Genomic DNA, 12,666 nt, shown 5'->3' on the forward strand with positions numbered 1-12,666 from the left:
GAAAGACCAGAGAACAGCAAAAAGTTCACTCATATCTGCAGTGTGGCGCCCCCTGTTAACAGTGTGACCTTTTTTCTACTGCCTTCATCGTCATGGTAGTGTGACAGACCACAACATGCCCTGTGTACAGACAGCAGGAGGAAGACTGACGCAAGGGCGTCGGTTTGGCTGAAGGTCTGTAGGGGCACATGGCGGGCTGGAGTGTGTAGCAGGAGGTAAACCAGAGGGTATAACATGGTTAACTCTGTAAACAAACTGCAGTAGAGATCTGACGGGGTCAACACTAGAACACTAACACTAGAACACTAACACTAGAACACTAACACTAGAACACTAACACTAGAACCACTGGCATGTCACGCCTACCTAGAACCACCATGGCGGTCAACATGATGGCCGGTGTTTAAACTCCATGTTGTGTCAAGATAAAATACCCAGCTGCGATATTATTGCATTACATCTGTTAGTGTGTCTGTTATGAAACTAACTGACACCAACATTAACACTATTTTTAAACAATTTGAAATGGCCGCTGTCCAACGCCTGTAAATGCTGCAGCGCCTCGGCAGTTGTTTGAGCTAGCGGCGTGTAAAAACGAGGCATACTCCAAGTTAACAGTTAAGGGGCTTTAGTGTCGAACTGTATGTGTCAACAATACAGAGGTGAACTGATGCACGCAGGACACTGCGTGCCTTATGTAACATTAACTACAGTTAACATCCACTGGGTGGTGATATAATACCACCTGTAACATCTACCTTTCCTTTAAGTAAACAAAACACTTCTTGAAATACCAACTTGTGAACTTCACCCAAGACATGGTTATATCTAGATCTCAAAAACAATTCAACAGCCCGTCTAAACACTGAACATTAGAACCAGTCCATGTGAGCTTCTAGGTTCAGTCTGTTGGGAGGCCGTATCTGACGGCCATATCGAGAGAGAGCAGGGGAATGGGTGACGATGGGACAGCAGAGGTGTCCAAAGTCTGTGGTGGGCCCGGAGCCCGTGGACTGCTGTAGAGCCTGCTGGGAGAGGGTCCAGGAGAGAACGTGCATGCCCTCTCACCCTCCGCCATTTCACTCTGTGGCTGAGACCCACTGCATTCAGATGAAGGCCCCTCTGCACCAGCCCTAGGGTTTTGTGACAGCCTTGGCTCTGCCATACGTAGATCGACTCGATTGCGACGATACAAGGAGCCCTCGACCTCTACCAGATATGACCGTGGGGCCACTTTCTGCAGACACACTCCCCGTTGCCAGATGCCAGTCCTGTCCCCTGGTAGTGGCTTCATCCGAACTGCTTCTCCCACTTCAAGCTCAGGTAAGTCCTTACCAGTCCTGTCATAGATGAGCATCGAGATTTGTCTCCTGTGCCACAGTTTATCTACAACATCCGTAATGACGCGTGGCTCAAGAAGTGCATCAACCACTGGCAGAGCTGACTTCAAACACCGTGATATCAGTCGTTGGGCATGACTGCTGTCCATACCCTCCGTTGGGGTGTTTCTCCATTGTAAGATTGCCATCCAGGCATCCTCGCCATCCCGTAGTGCTTTCTTGCACAGGTTCTTTGCGATTTTGACCACTGCTTCCGCCTTCCCATTGACCTTGGGATGCCTTGGTGAGGAGGTGATATTGTCAAACCCCGACTCCACAGCGAATTGGCGGAACTGAGTACAGGCGAACTGGGGCCCCTTGTCAGAAATGACCCTGTCAGGTTGCCCATAACGAGCAAATTGAGCCTTGCATCGTTTTATTGTTGTCTCCACACTAAGGTCTGGCAGAACATCAATCTCCCAGAAATACTTTCTGATAGTAGTGATCAACTACCATCAGAAAGTATTTCCCACTGTGTTGGAAAAGATCCAGACTTATGATTTGCCAGGGGCGTGTGGGCAGTTCACGGCTCAGCATTGTCTTCTTTTGCTGCTCAATCGCATACTCATTGCATATAGAGCATTTACTGACATAATCCCTGATTTCGCTCTGCATTCCAGGCCAGTACATGGTCTCCCGTGCTTGTGTGTGGCAGGCCTCGCCACCGATGTGACTGCCATGTACTCTTGCAAGCATCTCAGGACGCAATGATTTTGGGATCACCAAAACCCCCTAAACAAGACTCCGTTCTGGACACTTAGCTCCTCTTTGATAGGCCAGAACTCTCCGACTGCCTGCTCTGTTTCATCCTTACCAGCGGGCCAACCCTTCAGGATAGTAGACTTCACGACTTGCAGCTGTCATTGTCTGTGTGTTGCTGTATCTGTAGCAGCCTTTTGTCTGTGACATTCAGATAGTCGGCCATATTTATGTGCTCAATTGCCAGCCGCTCGTCCACCATACTGCAGACTGTGTGCTCTGCATGCATAGAGCCAGGGTGTGTTTTGGCAGTGACAGCCCTGCTTAATGTGTCACTCACAAACATGTTCGGTCCTGGTTTGTAGATCACCCTCAGGTTGTAATTCTGAAGAGCCAGTAGCATGCTCTGCAAGTGCTTGGGAGCATTGAGGAGAGGCTTGCTGAAGATTGCTACCAGGGGCTTGTGATCTGTCTCCACTGTGATATTGTCTCTACCGTACAGATAATGATGGAAACGCTGGCAGGCAAATGCTATGCTAAGGCATTCCTTCTCTATCTGCGCATAGTTTTGCTCTGTAGGCGTGAGTGCCCTTGACACGAAAGCAATAGGCTGTCCCTCCTGCATCAGACCGCAGCCCATGCCATACTAGCTGGAGTCACTCTGTACTGTGACGGGTTGACATATCATAGTATTGCAGCACAGGCGTCTGTGTCGCAAGCCGTTTTATCTCCCTGACAGCTGCATCGTGCTTTGGCAGCCAGTGCCAGACTGTGTCCTTGTCTGCGAGTCTCCTCAAAGGCTCACATACTTCTGAGAGCCGCTGAAGAAAATTAGTCAAGTACGTGACGAATCCGACGAGTCTCTGCACACACCTGACGTCGGATGGGGCTGGTATGTCCAAAACCACTCTGACTTTCTCTGGGTCAGCTTTTAGACCTGCAGCCGACAGGATGTGGCCATGGAACTGCACCTCAGACACTCTAAACTGAAGTTTTTTGACACTGAGGCGCAGTTTCACTTGTCGACAGCGGTCCAGAAGGGCTACCAGCTTGTCATCATGGTCCTTGTTTGCCTCTTCCTCGCTGTCGCCACAACTAACGATGAGGATGTCGTCAGCTATAGGCTGCACACCCTCAAGCCCTTCCAACAGCTCATGCTGTTTCCTCTGGTAGACCTCTGGGGCTACTGAAATACCAAACGGAAGTTTCAACCATCTCTTCTGGCCCCAGGGGGTCCAAAAAGTGGTCATGAGGCTGCTAGCCTCATCCAGTTTACACTGAAGAAAAGCATGTTTTGCATCAACCAGTGTGAAGACCTTGGCTTTAGGCAGCTTATAGAGCACATCCTCCAGTGTGGGCATGAGGTAATGCGAGCGTCTGAGTGCCTGGTTGAGATGGTGCGGCTGTAGACATATTTCTGGTCTTTTGACTATGACCATATTGCTGATCCAATCCGTGGGCTTACTGACTGATATGATATGACCCTCTCTTTCATATCGGTCGAGCTGAGCCTTCACAGCTTCCTTCATAGCCACCGGAACATTGCATGGTGCACTCTGCACCGGCTGAACCGCTGGATCCAAGTCAAAATGAACCTCTCTGGGGAGTGCCTCCACAGGACCAGTGAAGACATCCTGATATACTCTGATGACTGTACTTCTGGTGAGAGGTGGTGAGGCTGTCGTCCACTGTGTTGAGCCCTTCTACTCTGAGCTCCTCTGGGATGGTAGAGTGTATGAGCCCCATCTCCTCTGATGTGGACCCTGACAGCAGTGGCAACTGTCATGTATTTACAACCTCAAAATCCAGCTTGTATTTGCTGCCCTGTACAACACTCAGTGGTAAGGACCCCAAATGATGGCAGACCTTGGTCTGAGTACATTTTCACTGTGGTGCTACTATGCTTTAGTTTCTCTCTGGGAGCTAGCCCCTTCTTGTCCCTGAGACTCATGATGTTGCACGTAGCTCCCGAGTCAAGCTAGCATCTCTGTAGTTTGCCATTCAGGGGGAGATAGACAAACCATTTCTTGCCTTTTGTTCCCACTGCACCAATGCTTTCTGTTGCATACACATCATTTGTGTCCATGACTGTGTTGTCTTTATCCATGTTCAGTCCCTCAACTGTGTGGAGTTTACCATCCTTTTTCTTATTTTTATTGCAAACTCTCGCAAAGTGATTGGTTGTGCCACAAGCATTGCAGGTCTTGCCATACGCTGGGCAGTGTTCTCTTCCCCACTCATGTGCTGTGCCACAGTATTTGCATGTGGAGAGGCCCCCATTTTGTGATCTGGGGTTCCCACTCATTTTCTCTGTAGTACTGGCTGATCTTTTTAATGTTTGTTTCCCTACAACATTGACATTGTCCACGAGTGATCTCTCCTGCTCCATGGATCTCAACTGCAAATCACTCAGCTCTGCTGCTCTTCATGCTTCAATAGCACTGGCTAGAGTCAAGCCCTTTTCCCTTAACAACCGTCTGCGTGTGCCCTCTTTAGCAGTGCTGATGACTATTCTGTCCCTGGTTAAGTCATCTCTTAGGGCTCCATATTCACATGTGGAAGCTTTCTCCTTGAGCCGTGTCACAAAACAGTCTATTGTTCCACCTTCCTATTGTTTACAACAGCCAAAAACGTAGTGCTCACAAATCACATTTTTAGCGGGTTTGAGATACCTCTCCAATGAGTCCAGTATGACGGTCGCGTCTTCTTGCTGTGTCAGTCAGATTTAAGTTGTGTTTGTAGACATGTCGACATTCAACTCCCATGACACTCCTCAGAGTCGCCGCCTGGACCTTCTTGTCCTTGTCCACCAGCCCTGTGGCTAAAGCATAATCTTCATATTCTTCTCGGAAGATTTCCCAATTCGCACTCAGGTTGCCACTGAGCTTCATCGGAGCTGGTGGCAAAACTCGCTTGATGGCTCAATATCCCTTCAGCCACCAAATCGCCAAAGCAAAGGTCCACTTCTGACACCATGTTTGAGCTAGTCGTGTGTAAAAATGAGGCATACTCCAAGTTCACAGTGAAGGGGCTTTAGTGTCGAACTGTTAAATATCCACACTACAGAGATGAACTGATGCACGCAGGAGACTGCATGCCTTACGTAACATTAACTACAGTTAACATCCACTGGGTGGTGCTATAATACCACCCGTAACAGTAGTAGTCATGGTGCGTCTGTACCGGCGTCTGTAACCAGACACATAATCACACATCAAGTTTAGACTATTTCTCTGCACTGGAGGGCGCTAGTGTGTTTCTAGGACAGAGTGATGAACTTCACGAACGAAATGACGCCACCAATACACGTCATAAACACTGACATGACACACACCATCACACGCACATTACAAGATGCTCATGTTGACCGCTCATGGCCGTTTTAGGTAGATCTTATTATAGCCTTTTTTTGTTTGCAATTGATCTAAAACTCATTTTAATGCAAATATATGCAAATTTAGGAGCATTCAGGGAGCGGCAGGTTGGTATCTTTTTCTTCCACAAAGTTATTAAACTCTGAAAACCCAAAACCGGCAAAATGACCGCCTTGGTGGTTCTAGTGACATCACAGGGTGTTGGTTCTATCCTAAATGTTACTAAATATGTTATATTCTGAATGGAGTTATAACATAAACACGTTATATTCTGAATGCAGTTACTACATAGGATCTAATCTATCAGATTTACTTGTAGAGGTCAATAACAGTGTACAGCAACTACACATTTGGAGGTATTGATGTGGGCTTCAAACATTTTCCTGTCCTTGCAAGAATGTTTTAAATAATGTTCTTCACTCTTGAAAACAAATATCACAGGGTAAAATAAAAGTATCTCGGATAAAATAAAAATATCACAGGATAAAATAAAAATATCTCCGGATGAAATAAAAATATCTCCAGATGAAATAAAAATATCTCCGGATGAAATGGAAATATCACAGGATAAAATAAAAATATCTCAGGATAATATAAAAATATCACAGGATAAAATAAAAGTATCTCAGGATAAAACAAAAGTATCTCAGGATAATATAAAAATATCTCAGGATAAAATACAAATATCACAGGATAAAATAAAATATCACAGGATACCTCTGACAACATCAATCAATACACTTTTAGCCACAGAGGCTAGTCTCAAGGGCGCCATCACAAGGATCTAAAATCAACTAGCCACTATAAATCCTCAGCCAATGGCTAGCTTTAGAAACCTCTGGGAGCAGGATCTTGATACTCCTCTCCCTGATGATCTGTGGGATGCAGTTTTGGAACAGGTACAATCTTCCTCTTCATGCAGTAGAATTGGGTTTATTCAGTTTAAGATTGTTTACCGTGTCCACCTTACCAAAGCTAAATTAGTCAAAATTTACCCCAACATCGACCCCACTTGTGACAGATGTAAACATGCACCAGCTACCTTGTTGCATATGTTCTGGACATGCCCTAATCTACATACGATTTGGTCAGCAATATTTAAATCCTTAAGCGAAATGTTTAGTACAACTATTGATCTGCATCCTTTAATTGCCATACTTGGTGTGAGACCGGAAGACTGTGACTGGCCATCTAACATGTATAAATTGGTGGCCTTTACTAAATTACTAGCTTGGCATCTAATACTCTTAAATTGGAAGAGCTCAAGACCCCCATCCCATGTCAGATGGATCAGGGATATTATGTATTATCTTAAGTTGGAAAAGATCAAATTTACCTTAAGGGGTAACAGGGACAAGTTCAAGATAGTCTGGGTGCCATTCTGACTTACTTTGACACTTTAACCAGTATAACAGACTGGGAGGCCTCTTGACTCGAGTCAGGAATGGCCCAACTAGTATAGATTGTAAACCCAGAGATTGTTTGTGTCTACGTGAACCATGCTGATTATTTTTCTTGAACTTTTTTTTTGTTTTGTTTTTTGTCTTCGATTTAGTTGTATGTAATTTCATTATTTCTTTAATTTGTATTTCTCCTTGAGGATCTAGGAATGTCAAGTGGGGGAGGTGAGGGGTATATTGTGTGAAATCACTCAATATGTGACTTGTTTAATATGTTAAAATTCTAAATGCCAATAAACATATTCAAAAAAATATCACAGGATAAAATAAAAATATCACAGGATAAAATAAAAGTATCACAGGATAAAATAAAAGTGTCACAGGATAAAATAAAAGTATCACAGGATAAAATAAAAGTATCACAGGATAAAATAAAAGCATCACAGGATAAAATAAAAATATCACAGGATAAAATAAAAGTATCACAGGATAAAATAAAAGCATCACAGGATAAAATAAAAGTGTCACAGGATAAAATAAAAATATCACAGGATAAAATAAAAGTGTCACAGGATAAAATAAAAATATCACAGGATAAAATAAAAGTATCACAGGATAAAATAAAAGCATCACAGGATAAAATAAAAGCATCACAGGATAAAATAAAAATATCACAGGATAAAATAAAAATATCACAGGATAAAATAAAAAATATCTCAGGATAAAATCTAGTAAATTTCTCTTTCAAACCAAATGATATAAGCAACAACTTGCTTAGAATGACTTCAGTGTGCTGCAAAGTGCAGCAGTATGCATGCATGCATGCATATGCAACACATATATGTGTATTTCTATATACACTCACATACAGGCATACAGAAACACAAACAAAGATCCAAGTGCCAACACACTCACCACACACTCACATACACACATGGACACGTTCACAAGTACATATGTGAGTGCATGCATGCATGCATGCACACACACACACACACACACACACACACACACATGCACACACACTTGCTGGCCGGTTGTCCATCGTATCGATGATGACCATCTTCTCCAATTTGTGAGTCCTTTGGTGGCTGAATAGTGCGATTCTGGATGCACAGTTGCGGTTGCAGACCGGGCATGTAAAAGTGGTGCGGGGGGGGGGGGGCAGGGGTAGCTTTGGGAGCATGCCTCTTCGCACGGTTTGCTACACGGTGTTGTGTGCACTGGTTTTCCATATACTTCACTCCCTGTGAGACGTGAGAGCACCAGGTGGTGCGGCAGGAGGCAAGTTCCTCCAAAGAAGAAGGTTGATCTGACATCTTTTCAGTGTGGTCTTCATTTGGTCTTTGAACCGCTTCTTCTGCCCACCAGCAGTGCGTTGATCAAGGTGTAGCTGGCCGTAGAGGACTTCACTTGGGAGTCGTTCACTGGGCATGCGAATAACACGCCCAGCCACCTGAGTTGATGGTGGTTTAGGGTAGACTCCACGCTGCAGCTACCTGCCCGCTCCAACACCTCTGTGTGTAGCACTCTGTCCTCCCAAGTAATGCCGAGGATCCTCTGCAGACGTCTCACATGGAAGGCCTCCAGGCTTCTGAGATGGTGGCTGTAGATGGTCCTGCCTCACATCCATAGGGTAGTGTGGAGATGCACACTGCTCTGCAAACAAGCACTTTGGTGTGGAGACTGAGGTTGCTGTTCTGGAAAACCCTTCTCCTTAGACAACCAGAAGATGTTGAGGCTGGTTTGAGGCAGTGCTGGATCTCATCGTCCATCGTGCAGGTGTCAGATAGCATGCTTCCCAGATACTTGAAGGCAGGAACAGTGGCCAGTTGTTGGGGTGGTTGGGAGGCCAGCAGTCAACTGACCTCTGTCTTCTGGGTTTTGATGATCAGTCCCATTCTCCTGTATGCAGTTACAACTGCCGACAGAGTGTTTTGTAGGGCTTCTGGTGTGTGGGCTACCAGGGCACAATCGTCAGCAAACACACTCATTCACACACTCACACATATGGACACATTCACAAGGAAAAAGACACATGCACTCAAACACATACACACACACACAAACAAACATACTAACACACTAAACACACATGCATACAATGATACACACAAACAAACATCCTAGTGCACACACACACACTAAACACACACACACATACTAACACACTAAACACACATGCATACAATGATACACAAAAACAAATATCCTAGTGCAAAAACACACACACACACACACACACACACACACACACACACACAGCAGGGCTACCTGATAGATGAGGTGTGCGATCTCGATCTCCACAGGGTCCAGCAGGTTGCGGATTGAGAAGTTGCCCACGCTACTGGCGACCACGTAGCTGTTTAAAGACAGACTGCCCTGCTTGTTCTGCCCCACAAAAACACACAAACACAAACATGACCAACAAGCCAGCTCTGTTGTCAAGACCTGCTCAGTATTATCTCACAGTATTTAATGTAAACTACATATAATATAATATAAAATAACAACATAATATAATATAACATAACATAATATCATATAATATAACAACATAACATAATATAATATAACATATAACAATATAACATAACATAATAGAATAGAATATAACATATTATAACATAATATAATAATAGAATAGAATAGAACATAACATAACATAATATAACTTAACATGATATAATAGAATATAACATAACATTACATAATATAGCATAACATAACATAATATAATATAATATAATATAATAAAATACAATATAATATAACATCGAACTCAGGGGGGCAGTCCGGGAACTGTTGCCATAGCCGGGACGTGAACCCATATCTCCCACACCGCGGGCGACAACGTTAACCACTCAACTAAAGGGTCCAACCCGTTAGCTAAGGGCTAACGTGTCTACTTATTCGTGTACATTACAATATAATATAATAAAATACAATATAACATAATATAACATAACATAATATACTACAATATAATATAATATAAAATACTGAACATTTACTACCCTACTCGGCAGGAAGACAAACAGACACGACAGATAGATATATAGTACTTATTCAGTAGTATCAGTAGTAGTATCAGTAGTAGTATGATATATATATATACACTACCGTTCAAAAGTTTGGGATCACCCAAACAATTTTGTGTTTTCCATGAAAAGTCACACTTATTCACCACCATATGTTGTGAAATGAATAGAAAATAGAGTCAAGACATTGACAAGGTTAGAAATAATGATTTGTATTTGAAATAAGATTTTTTTTTACATCAAACTTTGCTTTCGTCAAAGAATCCTCCATTTGCAGCAATTACAGCATTGCAGACCTTTGGCATTCTAGCTGTTAATTTGTTGAGGTAATCTGGAGAAATTGCACCCCACGCTTCCAGAAGCAGCTCCCACAAGTTGGATTGGTTGGATGGGCACTTCTTTGAGCAGATTGAGTTTCTGGAGCATCACATTTGTGGGGTCAATTAAACGCTCAAAATGGCCAGAAAAAGAGAACTTTCATCTGAAACTCGACAGTCTATTCTTGTTCTTAGAAATGAAGGCTATTCCATGCGAGAAATTGCTAAGAAATTGAAGATTTCCTACACCGGTGTGTACTACTCCCTTCAGAGGACAGCACAAACAGGCTCTAACCAGAGTAGAAAAAGAAGTGGGAGGCCGCGTTGCACAACTGAGCAAGAAGATAAGTACATTAGAGTCTCTAGTTTGAGAAACAGACGCCTCACAGGTCCCCAACTGGCATCTTCATTAAATAGTACCTGTTAGAGCCTGTTTGTGCTGTCCTCTGAAGGGAGTAGTACACACCGGTGTAGGAAATCTTCAATTTCTTAGCAATTTCTCGCATGGAATAGCCTTCATTTCTAAGAACAAGAATAGACTGTCGAGTTTCAGATGAAAGTTCTCTTTTTCTGGCCATTTTGAGCGTTTAATTGACCCCACAAATGTGATGCTCCAGAAACTCAATCTGCTCAAAGTGCCCATCCAACCAATCCAACTTGTGGGAGCAGCTTCTGGAAGCGTGGGGTGCAATTTCTCCAGATTACCTCAACAAATTAACAGCTAGAATGCCAAAGGTCTGCAATGCTGTAATTGTTGCAAATGGAGGATTCTTTGACGAAAGCAAAGTTTGATGTAAAAAAAATCTTATTTCAAATACAAATCATTATTTCTAACCTTGTCAATGTCTTGACTCTATTTTCTATTCATTTCACAACATATGGTGGTGAATAAGTGTGACTTTTCATGGAAAACACGAAATTGTTTGGGTGATCCCAAACTTTTGAACGGTAGTGTATATACACACACACACACACATCTCCACCCATTTTCCGAACCGCTTATCCTGCACTCAGGGTTGTGGGGATGCTGGAGCCTATCCCAGCAGTCATTGGGCAGCAGGCGGGGAGACACTCTGGACAGGCCGCCAGGCCATCTCACACACACACACACACACACACACACACACACACACATACACTCACTGGCCACTTTATTAGGTACACCTTGCTAGTACCGGGTTGGACCCCCTTTTGCCTTCAGAACTGCCTTAATCCTTCGGGGCATAGATTCAACAAGGTACTGGAAACATTCCTCAGAGAGTTTGGTCCATATTGACATGATAGCATCACGCAGTTGCTGCAGATTTGTCGGCTGCACATCCATGATGCGAATCTCCCGGTCCACCACATCCCAAAGGTGCTCTATTGGATTGAGATCTGGTGACTGTGGAGGCCATTTGAGTACAGTGAACTCATTGTCATGTTCAAGAAACCAGTCTGAGATGATTCGAGCTTTATGACACGGCGCGTTATCCTGCTGGAAGTAGCCATCAGAAGATGGGAACACTGTGGTCATAAAGGGATGGACATGGTCAGCAACAATACTCAGGTAGGCTGTGGCGTTGACACGATGCTCAATTGGTACTAAGGGGCCCAAAGTGTGCCAAGAAAATATCCCCCACACCATTACACCACCACCACCAGCCTGAACCCTTGATACAAGGCAGGATGGATCCATGCTGTCATGTTGTTGACACCAAATTCTGACCCTACCATCCGAATGTCGCAGCATAAATCGAGACTCAACAGACCAGGCAACGTTTTTCCAATCTTCTATTGTCCAATTTTGGCGAGCCTGTGCGAATTGTAGCCTCAGTTTCCTGTTCTTAGCTGACAGGAGTGGCACCCGGTGTGGTCTTCTGCTGCTGTAGCCCATCTGCCTCAAGGTTCGACGTGTTGTGCGTTCAGAGATGCTCTTCTGCATACCTCGGTTGTAATGAGTGGTTATTTGAGTTACTGTTGCCTTTCTATCAGCTCGAACCAGTCTGGCCATTCTCCTCTGACCTCTGGCATCAACAAGGCATTTTCACCCACAGAACTGCCGCTCACTGGATATTTTCTCTTTTTCGGGCCATTCTCTGTAAACCCTGGAGATGGTTGTGCGTGAAAATCCCAGTAGATCAGCAGTTTCTGAAATACTCAGACCAGCCCGTCTGGCACCAACAACCATGCCACGTTCAAAGTCACTTAAATCACCTTTCTTCCCCATTCTGATGCTCGGTTTGAACTGCAGCAGATCGTCTTGACCATGTCTACATGCCTAAATGCATTGAGTTGCTGCCATGTGATTGGCTGATTAGAAATTTGCGTTAACGAGCAGTTGGACAGGTGTGCCTAATAAAGTGGCCGGTGAGTGTATGTATGTATGTATGTATGTATGTATGTATGTATGTATGTATGTATATGTATATATGCCAGTTTTAGGTTTATATGGAAGTAATTTTTGAACTGAAGTG

General features: G+C 43.9%; 1 protein-coding gene across 1 annotated transcript in view; it reads right to left on the minus strand.

Annotated features, from left to right (window-relative positions):
* The window catches only part of adgrg6 (adhesion G protein-coupled receptor G6), a 180,657-nt gene that overhangs the window by 77,352 nt on the left and 90,639 nt on the right, over positions 1-12,666 (minus strand). The window contains exon 13 of the mRNA XM_056294246.1: positions 9,127-9,243. Coding sequence (XP_056150221.1) covers positions 9,127-9,243 — 117 coding nt within the window. The remainder of the gene's footprint in view (positions 1-9,126; positions 9,244-12,666) is intronic.

Source organism: Lampris incognitus, chromosome 15 (assembly GCF_029633865.1).
Source record: "Lampris incognitus isolate fLamInc1 chromosome 15, fLamInc1.hap2, whole genome shotgun sequence".
Lineage (NCBI taxonomy): Eukaryota > Metazoa > Chordata > Actinopteri > Lampriformes > Lampridae > Lampris > Lampris incognitus.